Source organism: Crinia signifera, chromosome 3 (genome assembly GCF_055691185.1).
Source record: "Crinia signifera chromosome 3, ASM5569118v1, whole genome shotgun sequence".
Lineage (NCBI taxonomy): Eukaryota > Metazoa > Chordata > Amphibia > Anura > Myobatrachidae > Crinia > Crinia signifera.
Genome location: NC_139219.1, coordinates 253,511,453 through 253,529,895, shown reverse-complemented (window position 1 = coordinate 253,529,895; position 18,443 = coordinate 253,511,453). Strand labels below are relative to the sequence as shown.

Sequence of the window (18,443 nt, the reverse complement as noted above, 5' to 3'; positions counted from 1 at the left end):
TCCTGCCGTACCCAATCACATTGATTTCAGTGACAAGGACGTGCTGTTATAGTGGCTGTAAGCATGTCCCTGTCACTGCGGCACCTGTAACGGTGCCGCTTCCAATAGGTTTTTTTAATGGGCTTTTACAGCCATCTGCTTGTCCTCGCCCCCTGCCCGCCCCCTGCTCCCAGCATTTTTCAATAGACAGCTGGAGGCATTGCTTTCGTTGCCTCCAAAATCAATTTAAACATTATGTGGCTTTGAAAATGTTTAGATTAATATAAAGAAAATACTTATGACACAGAATATGTGTCACAAAAATCTTCTTTGTATCATTGTAATCATTAATGACAGGGTAGAATCATTAATGACAGGGTAGGCACTGCCTCCCCTGACTGCACGTCCCTGAATAGAACCATTTCCCATTGCTTCACAATGAATAACATACACAGCCCAGGCAGCAATAATTCACGTGTCCTAGGTAAACAAAATACAGAGCAGGATACAGTGTATCAGCAGGCTGGGCCGCACCGCCCTCCTCTTACATCACCTCCCATTCCATCCTCCTAACACTGACTGCTGTACTAGTATCTCTCCACCACCAACATGGCGCCAGGACACTATAACAGTGTGTGTCTGGTGACGTGTAGTGACACGGGGCATGTGGGCATGTAGCTACGATTCAGTGACCAATCAGAGATGCTGATTAGCTCCCAGCCGGTGACGATCAGAGCTGTCAAGAAGCAGGCAGACACCCGGGGCAGCTATCGGGCCTCTCTGCTCTGAGGCTTGAGCTGGGGACCGGTGGGCTCCGTTGTCCGAGAGGGGAAACGGCGGACAACGCCCCCGGGATCCTCTGCTCTGCGCCATGAATGTATCTAGGATGGAGGCAAGAAGGCTGCTGTGTCCCCACGGGAGCCCGTGGATCTGGCATGTGCTGGAGCAGTGCGTGGAGAATGTATGGGAGTACTGGAGTGTCATCATAGGTCTGGTCTCCATAGTCTGCTTTCTCTTTGCGGCATTACCGTAAGTTACTTCTATGTGTGTGTGTATCCATCAGTCAGGCTGCATTCCTATTTGTATGCATCAGTCAATCTGCATTCCTTGTGCTATGTAACATTAGGGAATGTTCCATACGCTGTACAATCTGCCAGTCAGTCCTTTTCTGTCACTCAGCATTGTAGACTTCACATTTGCTGCCACATTAATGAACACAAGGGAAGTAGTTAAAAACCGGAACAGACCCCAGAATGCCGGACTGGATAGACTTTAATAACCAACAACCAATCAGCTGCTACCTGTCATGTTTCAAACCCAGCCTGTGACATGGCAGTTAGGAGTTGATTGGCCGGTTGTTTATTACTCTCCATTATATCACTATTTAAGCTTAGTACAACTGGCCCTTTGTCTCTTACCGCACAGGTTCTCAAACGTGGTCCTCAGGACACCCACATATTGGGTGTTTTGCAGGTCTCCTCACAGAATCACAAGTGAGCTAATTAGCTCCACCTGTGGACCTTTTCAAATGTGTAATGAATAAATCTGTGCACCTGCCGGGTGACCTGGCAGACTGGGAACGGTAGATGTTAAATTGTAGTGGGCTAAAGGACCCTTCACGCCCAGGGGGAGGAACAAGGCTGGGGGGCTTACTCCTTCACTATCCACGCCACCACTGGTTGCCTTTAGTAACTGTGCCCGAAGCGTGGCGAGCGAAGGGAGACCGCGAGGGTCAGTTTGGGACCCTTCTTCTGACCTTGCTTCTCCTCTCTCCACCCCTGTCATGTCAGGAGGTCCTTAGACCTAACCAAACTGGAACTGTGCAGGGTTGTGAGTCTGAGAACCACGGTCTTTCCAGTTTGGGCAGGAACCCCCTGGATGGACACTGCTAGCTCCAGAATGGCAGAGTTTGATGATTGGAGCCTATCCAGTCCGGTGTTCCTAGGTGTGGTATGGTTCTGCTTTTTACCTATTCCCAACATAAGCTATATGCCCTGATTTACAAGCTTGTAAAAGTAATGTGGGGTACACACCAGGACGATATGGCCCAAAACGAGTCAATTTAGATACAATCTCGACCGATTGTATGTAATTTGGCCATGTTTTGGGCCATTTCGCTGTCCTTTTGATGCGATCCCGATCCGATGCGTGGCCCCACGGGTCGGTCTTTTCTGAGATCCTACCTGCTGCAGGTAGGATCTCAGAACTGACCACTGCAGTGGGTGGGGGTCGTGATCGGATCGCGATAACATCAGCGCACTGCGGTTTAACCCTGAAAATCATTGAAATGAAATCCCGCAATAAATAGTATGTTTTCAGTAGCTTTGACCATATCCTGCAATTTATCCTGGATTCAATGGGTGGATTAATGCCTGTTAACATGGTAATTTACCCTGCAAGAAAAAGGGTGTCTAATTGATTAGTCCAGGTGTTCAAGCCTGAGACTACCCTCCACTGTAGAAACCTACCACTGTAAGCTCTATAATATACATGCTGTGAGATATTGCATATGGCCAAATTCACTGTATGCAACATAGTCAAAATTGCCTTGCCTGCACGGTCTATTTTTACTCACATTACCGACCTCGCGGTGCCACGCAGCGGTATCACAAGCAGTACAAACACTCAGCAATTTTGGATAACTTTTCTTACGATTTTGGCTATATACCATATATACTCGAGTATAAGCCTACTTTTTCAGAACATTTTTTTATGCAGAAAAAGCCCCCCTCGGCTTATACTCGAGTGAGGGTCCAACTTGAGTCAATAAGCTTTCCCAGTTTTTTGTTGTAAAATTAGGTCCCTCGGCTTATATTCAGGTCGACTTATACTTGAGTGTGTATGTGTGTATATATATATATATATATATATATATATATATATATATATATATATATATATAGTTAAAAATCGCACAGTGTGTTTTAACCTTTAGGTAACTCTTCTGTGTAAAAACCTTGGCAGTATTGTATCTTTATGCTGCATATTATCACACTGATAAGGCATAAAGTCACCAGTCACAGTGTATATATAATTACTCTAATTTCTGATCATTCACAGCTACTGCTGGAAGGGTGGATTACATCTGTTGCACACACCCTCCCTCTCTATAGGAATTGTTAACACTTTATATGTAGAATCATCCCCTTATTATTTCCCCTGTGGCTTCCATTCAGTTAACCTAATTTGGTTAAGCAGAAAAATGTAATAATTGCATATGGCTTGTGCAACACTATTTATTATAAAGTACATAACATATATATATATTTTTAAATTTGTATTTTGCTTTTATTTAGCCAACTGTACGTTGCCTACAAGAATGGAAAAGTCGATCAGGCCCTTTCACTTGGGTTTTTGTTATGTTGGTTGGGCGGGGACGTCACAAACTTTGTAGGCTGTTATTTGGCCAAACAGCTACCACTTCAGGTATGTCTATCTGCTCATTCATGTAATGTATTTTTCCTGTTTAATAACAGTGAGGCTAATTAGAATAACTTCTAAGCTAATCACCAAAATGTTAAATGTAAGTTTAGCGAAAATTGTCCTTATTCAATCTGTGACTAAACATTAGTATGAAGGGATTATAATACACAACCCCACCTTTAGTGGAACTTCTGCTAATTGTATGCCTCCTGTACAACAATTGAGGAGGCACCAGGTTGTTCTTCACTTTTAAATAGCTTTTAACAGTAATTCTGGATATGCCCTGTGCAGTACAGCCAATTTTCAGCTTCCAAGGGAAACCCAGGGCTGATTTTCTTGTAGAGAGCAGCTGCATCGGCTCATATGGTCTGGACAGCTACTTAACGTTTCAAAACATCACCTCAGCTATCTACTGTACATGGACGTTTATTGTTACGATTGGAAGAATGAGTAAAACTAAATAAAACCTGGTTTCTTATCTGTCAGGTGTGTACCTGGCCTACAGCATTCTCTGCGGTCATTTAGCCTACAGGGAAATTTATGACGATTGGGAGAAAGCTGTTCTTTGGAAATTACAATTTCTGTACATTTGTTACATATTCGTTGACAATGATATGTGCTTGCCAAGTATCTTGCTGTTACTTTCCTGATGTTTCAAGTGGTTATTTTGTGTTACAAGTGCATTTATTAGCTTTTCCAGTCAGAACTACTTTAGAACTTTTATAGGGGTTTCACTTCATTGCTCTGTCAGTGGTTCCCAAACATGGCCCTCAAGGGGCATTACCTGTCCAGGTTTTAAGTGTATTCATGGCTCGGCACAGATGGCTTATTATATTGAATGAGGTACTAATTTAAATCAGCGGTGGCCAAGCATGGATACACTTAAAACCAGAACAGTTTGTTCTCCTTGGGCATCTATTTAAACTACAGTAGGTGATGTCCTACATCCTTGCTGGCGGGTCGCCAGAACGTACGCGCTGGCGACCCGCCAGCAGCCTCGCCAGCGAGGAGACTGAGACGCGCGTGCGTCTCACGCGCACGCGCGTCTCAGTCTCCGTCGCTAGCGCGACGGAAACCCTGTCCGTCTCCGCCTCAGGGAGACGGACAGGGTTAGGGTTAGGGGGGGTTAGTGGGGGGTGCGGGCAGGCGGCGGGGACCCCGGGTTACCGCCGGCAAGCCGGCGGGGACCCGGGGAACTGATGGAAGCGCCGTCGGAAGGGGACGCGCGCGCCCTCTCGTGCGCGCGCGTCCCTTTCTCACGATCGCCATGGCGCTGGCGGGGGATGGCGGCTGGCGACGCCAGCGCCATCCCCTGCAAGGATGGGACCTGACCCATCTGTATATAATTGTTGCTTAAACTCCCATTACCTACGGCAGAGGTTCCCAACCCTGGTCCTCAAGTACCCCCAACAGTGCACATTTTCCAGGTCTCCACACAGAATCACAGGTGACATAATTACCTCCACCTGTAGATCTTTTAAAATGTGTCTGAATGAGTGCACCTGCCGGGTGACCTGGAAAACGTGTACTGTTGGGGGGTACTTGAGGAACAGGGTTGGGAATCACTGACCAACGGTGTACACGCCTCCCCTTGGAGGTGTTTAGATACCCATACATTAGAGTTTAGACACTTTATGCAGCTGAACCTGGCGCTTTCAGTTACATAAAATGCTAATGGGCTTAGTGCCTAAATCTGAATCCCCCTTCCCTGGCTGCGTGCTAACGCTGCCCGCAATCTTACCATTCAGTATCCCAATTGTCAGGATGCTGGTGTCTGTATACTGAATGCTGGCATCATGACACTCGCTTCCCGTGTAAAAGATGTAACTTCAGTTATAGCAGACCTGTTTGTCCTACAACTGTATCAGTAGCAAGGCTAGATTTACCTGGGTAATGCCATCGTGTCATTGGAATGGGCCCTTTCATCCATTCAATGTAATGCTGTCACTCATCCTTCCCTGTGGTTTTCTAGTCAGAAAATTGTGGCGTGACCTAGGGGGAGAAGTGTCAAGCCTTCTAAAGAGTGGAGATTGAAGCTACTGGCATTTATCAAGTACACATTTGTAAAATGAAATGTGATTTTAGGAGCTTTCATTCATCTGCACCGTCTCTTATTCATAATAGAGATGCCTCTGAGGCATGAGCACAAATATCCAAATGACCATGCCAAAAATAGTAGGTTAATGTACAGTTTCTATACTGCAAGCAATGACTATGGGGGGGGGGGGGGGGTAATGCAATTGGGTGCAATCCTTTTTGGGCTGATAAAAATTGCCTGACTTTTATCCCAATAGTCATTATCACGCTTTCCAATTATAGCTGTTTTATCAGCCAAAAAAGGGCCCATGATCATGCTTTAATATATGGGATCGGTATAAATTCCTGATCCCATGTCTTATCGCGGCTCCGAGGGCTACTTATAACATTATGCTGTGGGTGTCGTGAGAGAGAATGACCGCTGCTAATTGGATACTGGCCTGTGCAGCAAATAAGTCGGTGATCTGATTTTAGAGATCTGTGCTCAAAACTAAATGTGACAAATTCTCATGAGACTAGCATTAACCGTTTGCAAAAAGTAAGCTAGTAGTTTTATTAACGTGGTATTTGTGCTTAGTTTTCCTTTGTTTTTGTGTGTTTAAGCAAATCTGGTTCATGTAACAGCATTTATTGCTGAGCCTGTCAGACTGCAAGCTGGTGAGACGGGCCACTTACCTGTGACTGTCTTTTAATAGCCAGTCTTGTGTAAAGCTGTGTACACATGGGGCAATAGGGGCTGAAATCACTGGAAATATGGTCGCAGGCGACCATATTGCCAGTGATGGGAGTGTGCCTTGGCGATAAATCGCCGGGTGGGCGGGTGGGCGCTCCCGTTTTCAGCCCCATTATAATCACTGGTTACCAGCTGATTACCTCTGTGGCTCGCCCAGCAGAGGTTCGTTTTCATCAGCGACCATCTCTGGTCGCTGATGAAAAGGAGACACTGGGCAATATATTGCTCAGCAATGTATTGCTGAGCAATATACTGTATCTCACCCGTGTGTACGGGGCATTAGAACTAGTCTGTTCTGAAGTGCAATTAGTTATCCTGATGTTATGTAAGTGTCAATTTAATATAATAAAAATGTCAGTACTGCTTTAATGCTGATGTTTGCATGCATTTTTTTAATTTCAGACTATTACTGCCATTTTTTATGTTAACATGGATATAATTATGATATCACAATTTGGCTATTACAAATTAAAGAACAAAAAAATTAAAGGTAAGTTGTGTTTTTTTACTCTGATTTTCTTTTTTTCTTTCTCTGTTTTAGTCCTAGATATTTAATTAAAAAAAAAAATAGATCAGCCACACTGCGTATTGCGCACACCCTTTTTATCAGAATATATATGCAGTGCTTCTCGGCTTCTATAAACTTGAATATATTTTAACAGTGGTTAAGGCCAATGGACCACCTTAATATATGTAGTATTGGTGTTCCTTGCTGTATTAGATTCATGTTACTGTTTTTGTGATTATTATTACGTATGCATATCAAAAGAAGAGATAACCTAGGTCAGTGGTTCCCAACCTTTTTTCTCTCCCGTACCCCTCGATTAGGCTTTTTATTGATAAGTACCCCCTTCTCTCATTTTGAACTATGGACAGTACTTAGCGGTATGCGGATCCTTATGCATGTCCTTATATTAAGGAGGAGCGGAGGAGTAGTATACAGCTAGGAATCATGCCCTTCTGTCTCTAGACACTGGTTGTGTATTATCTCCAGGATTCCCACTAACACTGGTAGGATTAATGCCGCTGCTTCCTCCACCTTTGTCAGTGCTGGGCAGATGACTGCTGATGTCTGAGGGCAGCATAAGAAGCTCCCAGTAGATTGCTGGTCAGACATATGACACAACATGGTTTGTCTCCATGGCAATGGGTCTTCTTCAGCCATTAAAAGTCCTTTTCATTGTCCACCATTACCAATATTATTTTCAAGTACCCCCAACTGGTCTGCAGAGTACCCCCAGGGGTACTAGTACCCCAGGTTGGGAACCACTGACCTAGGTCTTCTATAAGTCCGGGCTATTTGGCTAACCTTGTCAGCGATTTTTACAAACCTTCTAAGCCATTTTGAGGGCGGGATTCTCTAAAATCCACAGCCCAGTATCGCCGGCATTCGCATTTCTAATGACCGCATATTCTCTAAAATATGCGGTCATTAACGCAAGGGACAGCTCTTGCTGTAAGAGCTGTCCCTTGCGATGCGGCGCCGTTGCTGGACTTCCGGGTCTATGACCCGGGAGTCCCTCTGCGCATGCGCAGACCGACGCTCCGGCCGCGGGGCTTGCTGGGAGGGATCCGTGACTGATCCCTCACACAGCGCTGCGGTAAGAAGCCCATAGGCTTCTGCAGGGGATCGCCAGCTTTTTCTGGCGATTCCCTCCGCAGCGCTGACACTGCGAAGGGGGGTTAGAGAATACAGAAATGCGGTAAAAACCCCGATAACGGGGTTTTTACCGCATTTCTGTGACAGAATCTCGCCCTGACTATGTAGTGAAAATCACTTAGAAGGATCGCTCGGTGTGTACACCCCTTAAGTCAGCTGAGCTGATAACCAGTAAAGTTATGGAGTCATGTCCACACAGTTTTGCATATCTGATTTAAAAGAACATTTAGCTGTGAACTGAGATCTTGTATTCAGCAATGTCTGTGTGTGAGTCAAGGAAAACAAATCTGCTGTAAAAAAAAAAATATATATTTTATATATGCGCTGAAGTCTGTAATTATTACTATTCATTGTCAAGGTATTCAAGTGAGGAACGAAGTTTGATGTTCGTGCATCTCATTCTCTAAACTTCTGTCATTGCAGGTAGTGAAAGCCTGAAAGGTCTTTGTATAGGTTGGGTGATTTTCTGCATTACACTGTCTGTTCTAGTCCCAGGTCAGCTGCTACTCAAGGACCTGGAGTGGAATACTGGTCTAGAAGTAAACTCGGTAATGATTTAACCACCTACATTAAACATTGTGAACTTCACATTGGTACTGTGTGCACCAAAAAAGTGGTTTCCATCTTCAGAATGGCATGTAAAGCAAGGGAGCTTGCACTTGGTCTTCAGTTAGTATTTGCATAGAAAGAAGGTGATTGTAACTTTTAAATGTAGTGTTACATACAAAGTTAACTTAATATCACATTATGGGGGTGATCCACTAACACTCGGAAGACGTTCACATGGGTACGGGAGGGGGGGGGGGGGACGGGCGGACATTGGGCCTGACATGGGGCATGCCCAGTGTTTTTCATGGGCCTCCCCAAGAAAATGCTGGGCGTTCCTCTGGGAACACGTGCGGGTCGATGCCTGCTGGGGCATGTTCTAAAGGAGAACACCATTTATAGATTTGTTTGTTTAAAATATAACTATTTATTAAAGCCATCATTACTGGTTTTTAGATGAATACAATCCTCCTCCCTTTTTTTTAATTAAAATATTTAAACCCACTTACAAATTCTAATCATTTCAAGGAGCAATATTTAATATATAATCCGAGCGCTTTGCAGGGCTATTACATTGTAATACTTAATTATTTTGCTACTAATTCTTTTCACCAGTGTAAGATCCCTAATGCACAGCTTCTGATTCTTAGTTGGGTAACTTTAAACTCACTAGTTTGTTGACTTGGTGGTTAGACAAACCAGGTGAGGTTACCTGGTTGTGGATGTTTGTATCTCTTTGTATCTCTGTATGAAATGGTTCCCTTTTTCATCCAGGAGAGATGAGTGGCCTTTACTATGGTAGACCTTTGGGTCTATAGAGTCTTTGATATTTTGATTTTCCATATTTATCGTTTCCTTTTTTTAATTTTTTTTTTTTTCATGTAATCTGGACATTAATGTAAGTTAATTGTTTGTTATTTGAATGATCTAATATTTAAACATAAACTGATTTATAAGGGTGCCCCAACAAAACAGTTCTTCGTCTTTTGTTTAATCATAAGTCCACCCGGACGATGCCAGAAAGGAAATGATCACAATTCATTTAGAAGAGCCTGCTCTGTTTTGTATCAAATCATGTTTTAGGATGTGTTTCCAAGACATACAATAGGTAATACTTTGGATCAGTATGATTTACATAAGAGACCTTGGCCCTTATTCAGATCTAATCGCAGTACAAACTCGTTCTCAAAATGGGCAAAACCATGTGCCTGCAGGTGAGGCAGATGTAACATGTGCAGAGAGAGTTAGATTTGTGTGAGTTATTTTGTTTCTGTAAAGGGTAAATGCTGGCTGCATTATTTTTACACTGCAATTTAGATTTAAGTTTCAACACACCCCAACCAAATGTAAGTCTCTCTGCACCTGTTACATCTGCCCCACCTGCAGTGCACATGGTTTTGCCCATTCTGAGAACAAATTTGTACTGCGATCAGATCTGAATAAGGGCCCATATGTGTAACACTTTTTTTTTAGAGAGCACTGTCCGGTCAAATTAATATTCAGACAATTATATAATTTAAGTGGGTTTTTTTTATTCATTTTATTATTTTACTTTCCATTAAGGCAAATTTTCTTAAAAGAAATTTTTTTTTTTTGCCTTAATGGAAATAAAATGAATCAAAAAACACTTAAATTATATAATTGTCTGAATATTAATTTGACCAGACAGCTCTCTCTAAAAAGAGTTACACATAATGGCAGGTATTCAATGCTGTGGGCGAGCGGCGACAGCGAGCAGGATTTCCTGCTCGCTGTCACCACTCACCCTGTCAGTATTCAACGCAGCCCCCGCATACGCCAATTCCCCCTCGCTCCATTTTTTTGAGCGAGGGGGAATTGGCGTATGCGACTCCAGAAGCAGCGAGACTCACGGCTAAATACAGCGAGTTTTCTGCATTAGCCGCAGGTCTCGCTGTTTTGGGGAATTCTCGCGGTTTTCCCCAGAACATTGAATAGAGCGAGCGGCCGGCGCAGGGGTTAAACAGCGAGGATCGCTGGTTTTCTGCAATCCTCGCTGTTTCACCCCCTCGCCGGCCGCATTTAATACCTGCCATAATGTCTGTTAGGTCCCCGAGTGGTTAAATTGTTTTTTTGCACATTTTTATGAGAAGATACTGTACAATCACTTCTTTATGAGAGAAGCAGTCTGGACAAATATTAGAAATTGTTTACTGTACCAGCATTAGAAGGGACCAGCGCCTGATAATTATATTTTGATTTACATACAACTGAATTACCGACCATTATGTCTATGAACAGATTGAATGAGTTCTTATTAACAGAGCTGTGTATAACAATATTGTTTAACCAAGCAGTCAAATATACATTTCTAACATAAATGTTCTCTTTTTATTTAAATTTTTTTAGAACACTATGGGCATTACAGAAATGTCTGGGTTCATTTGTGGTTACGTTTCTTCTGTGTTTTACTTGGGCTCTCGTTTCCCACAACTCTATAAAAATGTAAGTATGTTTCATTAAGTAGATTTCTTTTAAGGGCCTGTTCAGACTAGGGACCATTTATAGTGAATAGATAGAACACAGACCTAAGTAAAGCCATGTACACACGGCAGTGATATGGGCTATAATCATTGGAAATATGGTCTCTGGCGACCATATTGCCAGTGATGGGAGTGTGCCCTGGGTGCGCACTTCCGGTTTCAGCCCCGTTCTAATCGCTGGTCGCCGGAGCTTGCTGCAAGAGCTGATTACCTCTGCGGTGATTCTCCTGGTTATGGTTATTCCCTGGGTTCTACCACAGTTGCAAATTCATGTTGAACAATTGTTTTAATAGCCAGATTTACTTCACTGCAGTCATTTTACTTTTTCTTGGACTGAAAGTTGCGCGTTAACCCTTATGCTGGGTACACACTGGGCGATACCTGCCCAGTTAACCATCATGGGAGTCATGGGAGAACGATATAGAGCATACACACTGAGTGAGTATAGTTCACAATATCGGTTGGTTAAGTCACCCACTACATAAATGCAGCTGCTGACTATATTGTATTGTCAGATCAAGCTGCATCTACAGACTATGGAAGAGGGAGGGTCATTAACGACCCATGGCCGCATTTGATATATTGCCCAGTGTGTACCCAGCTTTATAATATGGGAAAAGTGCACTTACTATGGATTTCAGACCTCTCTCGGGCTCGTACAGAAATCTGCGTTAAGTACTGCCTTAAAGTTAAGTTGTTAAACCGAGCTGACCAGTTAAGCTGTGGTTAATTACTGCAATTGATTGAGGCTGGACTTTGTGGAGTTTGTGGTGTGTGTTTTTTTTTTTTTTTTTTCCTCCACTGAATTTCATGTTCCAGGTGTTCCCGGCACATGAATGGTCAGTGTAATTATTTTAAACAACTGATTCCAGGGGTGGTGGTCTTTTGAACAGTACATGCTTGGTTGTTTATCGTAAATCGCTAGTGGAAAATTCCTAGTTTAAACGCCCATACAAGCTGATTAATATTGGTGTATTGAGCGGCTTTCAGCTCAAAACCACCCAGTGTGTATGTCCCGAGGGTGAGCGGTGATGCGCGCTCCTGCATCATCGCCAGGAGACCTGCTAATCTGCTTGTATTTCCAGCAGATGAGCGGCTTTGTGGACGGCTTTGCATATCGCTGCGCTATGCAAAGCCGTCCGCCCCCTGATGACATCGCTGGGCAAGAGGAAAGCAACTCTGTGTGTATGAACCTTCACAACTATGCGTTGAATGGCTATTTTTAAATTTTCCTTAGTTTTCTTCTTAAACGTGTTACTATATTTATCTAGGTCCATAAACACTGGCCGATTATTCCCAGCGTGTATGGACAGCAATGACTGCTGTCATCGATGTGGGGAAAGCCGCTTCCCTCCCCTGCCCGGTGCGGTCAGCGGGGGGGGGGGGATGGCTTTGCATAGTGCAGCACTATGCAAAACCGTCCTCAAAGCCGCTCATCTGCTGGTAATACAAGCGGCTTTCCCAGCAATGATGTGGGAGAGCTCATCGCCGGCCTGTACACACTGGGCGGCTTTGAGCTGAAAGCCGCTCAAACTTGCTGTGTTTTGAGCGGCTTTCAGCTCAAAATCGCCCAGTGTGTATGGGCCTTTATATATAAAATTAAAACCAGTGATTGTTTGTTTTATGCTAACAGAAAGGCAAAGGCTGAGCTCACTTATAATTATAACATTGAATGTTTGTCACATAACAGAAAACTTAAAATTTGTGGTTATAAAATGGTTAGAGTATCACATTGAACTAAAAGCTTTTTACAGGTAAATTCCTACAATATGTTGACCGTACAGTAACTCTTTCTGCAGTTCCAAAGAAAATCGACAGAAGGCACTTCCTACATGTTGTTTGCCTTGGCAATGCTTGGAAACTTTACATATGGGCTGAGCCTTCTTCTCAAGTTACCGGCTGTTGTACATAATAAGAACCAATACATCTTGCACCATTTGCCTTGGCTTATTGGAAGCTTTGGTGTTCTTGTACTTGACTTCTTTGTATCCTTTTTATGTTTAGGTAATACCTGTTTACGTTGTCTCAAAGTATATTTTTCTTGTTCTGAATTTTAAAAACACACAAAGGTCTAAACATTCCAGTGCTTCATTGCACTGGTGTTCTTTTTAGCAAACCCAACTACAGTGGCTGCCACGGTAATAGGACAAACTTTTATCCTTGGGCAAGCTGCTGTCTAATGAACTAACAGTCTGGAACATATAGTTCCCCCAATAATTGAAGAAAAAATCACTTACAACAACCATTTTTAAGAAAAGCAAAAACTCTGAAAACCTTATTTAGCTTTTAATTATACTTGGTTTTTTTTTTTTTACTGATATTGTTTATAGCAGAAAAAAAGACATAATGCCACTTTATAGGTCATTGGTACGGCCTCATCTGGAATACTGTGTCCAGTGTTGGAGACCATATCTTCTGAAGGATATAAATGCATTGGAGAGTCTACAAAGAAGGGCAACTAAAATGGTGCATGGCCTACATCACTAAACTTACCTAGAAAGACTAAAAGATCTTAACATGTATAGTTTGGAGCAGAGAAGGGAAAGGGGGGGACATGATAGAAATCTTCAAATATATCAAGGATTTTAACATAGTACATGAGGGAAATTTTCTTCAAAGGAAAGTAATAGAACACGAGGACATGCCCTGAAACTGGAGGGAGGTAGGTTCAGGGGAAATGTTAGAAAGAATTACTTCACAGAAAGGGTAGTGGATAAGTGGAATAGCCTCCCATCAGAGGTGGCATAGTCTAAGACAGTAGAACATTTTAAACATGCTTGGGATAGGCATATGAATATCCTTACAAAGAAATAAGGATTTAAAAGGGTTGAGTTTACCTGAAGGGTAAAAAAAGGGGCAGACTAGATGGTCCAAATGGTTCTTATCTGCCGTCAAATTTTATGTTTCTATGTTACAGAGCTTTAAAAAAAAAAAACCCTCATTGAGCAACATACAGTATCTTGCTCCTAGTGGTGTCACAACAAGAATGAATTTGCCTAATTAGGCTGGGGCCACACATCCGCTAAGCGGGTCCTGTCCAGATGGATCCGTCTAGCCGGAAGGAGGTTCTGTGGTGTCACAGACAGTGTTTTGGCCAGATCCATATTTACGCATTGAAATCTTGTAATTTTGTTCATCTGCAGCATGCTGTGGTAGGATACACCGTCACCCCCCCACACACACACACACACACACCCACCCCCTGCGTATGAGGGTGGACCCATAGGAACATTTGTGCGGGCTCCTTTCCAGCAGGACCCGCTTGCCCACTATGTATGGCTCCAGTTATAGAGCAATGCGGAGAAAGCCAGTTGGTGCCAGACTACTCTGATTGGCCGAGCCCCTCCTTTTTACCACTTCCTGGGGTGGGAGGGGGGAAGTTGTTACATGTATTTGCACTATAGATATTGGGAATAGTTCAGAGGAAGGTGGTGTGTCATGTTGTTGAACAATTGTTTAAATATTTCTGTTGTACTGTATATTTAATAGTATTAATTTCCTCAACTTTTGAAAAATTACCAGATGACTGCACAGTTCCTTTTTTATCGAAAGCACAAGACCACAGTCTCCAACTCACTGGCACTGGAGGTGGAGCTGTTGCTTGTGGATGAAGAGGATGCTTAAATCTCAATTCTCATTTCTCTTTTTTTTTTTTTTCTCTCAAATTTTTGTTTGGAATTATATGGTTTCAAGGGTCCAAAGTTTAGAGGAATTATTTTTTTTGTATTGAGATTAATGGTGCTGTTAACCTGTCATCTGGATCCCAAAGACTGGTTTCCAAAAACAACAGGTTTTATTATTATTTATTCTTTAAGAATGTATGACTGGTGACTATTTTTGTACGTTTAATATTTGTATATTTCCTTTCTTTCTAGCCAACTGAGGCAAATGATAAACTATGGATTTCATATCAGAAGTTCATTAGTAACTGGTCTTTCTGCACAGAATAAACTGACAGGTCATAGGTCTTTAGGTACTTGTTTCCTAGCACGGCGCCCACTTTCCCTATGTACGGCACCGGGAAATCGCATCGCATGGGCCATTATAGCGGCATGTGATGCGATTTTTTTTTTTTTTTTTTCATTTATTCACTGCTCTTATGTCCCCAGGCCCATCTCATCGCATGGCATCGCACCTCCTGCAAAATCGCATGCGATTTTCTGGGGTGCCATGCCAGACATTTGTATGGCATGCAATTAGGTTTGAATGACCCCCCTCTATCCACGCCACCCTGAAGCGTGGCGAGGGGTGGCGGAACACGTCTGCCCGACCTTTTCATTCTGCCACTTTCCACATCGGCGTGGCGTTGACTTTGTATAGTGCAGCGAGCCACCAAGCCCGAAGCGTGGCGAGCGGACGCGGATTACTTTACATGGATCCGCATCCCCTCGCGGGGCTCGCTGCGCTCGCCACACTATATAAAATCAACTCTACGCCGACGTGGATAGTGGCGGAATGAAAAGGTCGGGCAGACGCATTCCGCTGCACTTGCCACGCTTCGGGGGGCGATAGTGGGGGGGTCATTCAAACTTAATTGCATGCCATACAAGTGTCTGGCATGGCACCCCAGATTTTGCGGGAGGTGCAATGCCATGTGATGAGATGGGCATGGGGACAGAAGAGCAGTTATGTTAAATTAACTAAAAAAATCGCATCGCATGCCACTAAAATGGACCATGCCATGAGATTTTTTTTTTTTACGCAGAATAGCTCTCTAAGCAATTGGTGTAGTGGGTGCCGTTCTAGGAAACAAGTACCGGTCTTTAGAAGTTGAGTATATAGACTTTAAACACTGGCGGTTTGCTTTGTAGATAGTAATGGATGAATTACACTGGCTTATCTGTAGATCAGTTTAGGTTATGTAATGTAACCTTCTACACTAGATCTGCTAAAAAGGTAATCGATTGATGAGGAGACCAGGAAAACGTTAACTGTTGGTAGCTCTCGAGGACTGGAGTTGGCTGGTCTAGGACAATAGTCTTTAATCCTACATCAAAAAAGACAGATGATTGCTTTGTGAGTTACAGTTCCCATCTGTATGTATGATATTACACACACACACACACTATACTTTTTTTTTTTTTATAGGCTAATCCCGCAATCACGCGGTTATCACAGATTTTATTTGATCTAAACCTTGTAATGAAATTCACTAAACGGCGGTGAGTTCTGTACTCTAGAACTTCATAGCACCCATGTATATTGTCCTCTTAGCAGTTTAGTATAAAAACCTTCTGGCTATGTTAATGTGCAATTGTGGCCATTGGTTTCGGGTCTATCTCCTCATAGCCGTAGATTGCTCTACATTTAGTAAGTCCAGAAAGTGACTTCTAATATCTTTACCCATCCCCTAACCCACTGCCACCACCATACTCCTCATTTAATAAGCTTAAAATATAGGTTTTGCTGCACGCTCTTGCATTGCATTTCATAGCTGTAAGAACTTCCATGTTAGGATGTGTTATTATATGCAGCTGCGTCTGTCCCATAATAAAAGCATGTCTACTCTTTCAAGTCCTTCTACACGATGTGTACACATGGTGAGGTTCAGGCTAAAGCCAGTTTTGACTACCCAATTTTGCTTATTGCACTTAAGATTTAGTTTAGATTTACACTATCTTGCTATTTAGCCCTAAGCCAAATACATTCTACAGGCGATATAGGGCCTTATTCTGGTTCACTCCTCCTGGCAAATTCCTCCTTAGAAGGACAAACCCATGTGTACTGCAGGGGGGTGCAGATGTAAATTGTGCAGAGAGATTTAGATTTGGGTGAGTTATTTGTTTCTGTGCAGGGAAAATACTGACTTTTACTTTTACAGTGCAATATAGATCTCACTTTGTAGTAAAACCCCACCCAAATCTAACTCTCTCTGCACAAGTAACATCTGCCCCACCTGCAGTGCACATGGTTTTGTCCATGTAAAAAGGAATGAACCAGAATAAGGCCCTAAGTCAAAATAGACTTGTCTACACAGTCTGTTTAGCCATGTGATACTAAGGCCATGTATGTATTGGGATCACATGCGACTAAACAATGTGTGATTTTGACTAACTTGTTATGTAATTTTGACAATATAGTACACAGATTTAAGCATTTACACTGCTGGTTTTAATATTTCTTAGAAACTAGTGTTTTCTTCTCTTCACTAAATTTTATTAGGGAATGTGTGAGGTTTAAACAAATTTCATGATTTAAATATGGAAAGAAAATGAGCTTCTAAAGATGTAACTATTTTTAAACAAGTGAAATGTACAAATGATACCTGTTGTATAAAAATAGAATATTTGTAAAGCCTTTTAGTTTTGTTAAAATGACTTGCTGTTTAACAGCTCTTTTTTAAAGGATTTGGAACTTGAGTCTTCAAGACAGTTTTCGTACAAACATCAACTATTTACTTTGAGTGGAGCAACGTAAGCAATAAGAATAGGAGCCCTATTTGTAGACACGCTAAATGTCAATCAGTCTTTCTTAGCGATTGCTTTCTCCTGTGGATGGGGCAAACATATATAAAATAAAAGATTTGATGAAACTTTTCATTTGTTCCATTGGAAAGTAGGAGCCACAGTTAAAAGTCCATCAAGATTTCAGTTTTCTGCAATATACTTTCACTTTGAGCTGTGACAGTTTTTAGCCAACAAACACTCCACCTCACCCCCCAGTCCCTATCTGCTCCTACCTCTAATCTGTCTTTACAGCTCCCTCTCTCCTTACCCAGTAAGTTTGAAACAGATCAGTGTCCTTGCATAAATTGCTTTCACTTTGTTATAACATCGTTTAGAACACAAAGGATTAATTTGGTGTGTCGAGTGGCCTCTAGTGGTCAGTTGCGGTACTTTACCTCATAGAGGTGAGTGTAGTTAGAGGTATATGATAATGTGTGTGGTTTGCAAGTGTACCAAGTTTGTGTACTTTTTGTTAAGAGAGAGTACCTAACATCTGTTACAGACCAAAGACCACCTCTGTACAAGGCTGCTATAGTATGCTGAACTGTGCAATGTGTTATGGATTGTGTTTTTGCGTAGAGATGTGCAGGTCCGGATTTACCCAGATCTCAAAACGGGATATTATTGGCTATATACTGTCACAAGTTTTTGCTCCAAAACATGTGACAGCTGTATAGCCAATAAGATCCCGTTTTGAGATCCAGGTAAATCCGGACCTGCACATCTCTAGTTTTGCACCATCACTGTTTCTTCATGTAGCAGATACTACATCCTCAGAGTGTGAGTTCTCCCTTTTTGTGATATTAGTACCAGCCCCTTAGTCAGCGGCTGGTATTCTTACAGTGTTTTAGGTGCCCGCTAATTATTGGAACCCTAGGTGACCACTTAGTTCTTTTAATGGTAGTGCTGGTCCTGTCTGTCCACCATCAAAGAGATCAAGGCTTTTCTTTATCAGTATATTCAGATACGGTTGGTGGAGTATAGTGTGTAATGGCCTGTACACACTGTGCGGCGATTGACGGTGACCATGCATTCTGCAGCATGTCCGTCATTAAAGCTCTGCTCCCTCAGCATGCCTGCACAAGCGGAGCATGCAACCAAGTGGAGCACCTCATGTA

At 42.6% G+C, this 18,443-nt stretch overlaps 1 protein-coding gene across 1 annotated transcript; it reads left to right on the top strand.

The window, feature by feature from the left end:
• The first annotated feature begins 648 nt into the window (after positions 1–648).
• Positions 649–16,729, top strand: LOC146064412 (lysosomal amino acid transporter 1 homolog). The gene is made up of 7 exons (XM_083177876.1): positions 649–1,008; positions 3,276–3,405; positions 6,575–6,662; positions 8,256–8,380; positions 10,746–10,841; positions 12,679–12,864; positions 14,402–16,729. Exons 1-7 carry the CDS (start codon positions 851–853, stop codon positions 14,501–14,503), a joined length of 885 nt encoding a protein of 294 aa, XP_083034002.1. The 5' UTR covers positions 649–850; the 3' UTR covers positions 14,504–16,729.
• The last annotated feature ends 1,714 nt before the right edge of the window (positions 16,730–18,443 follow it).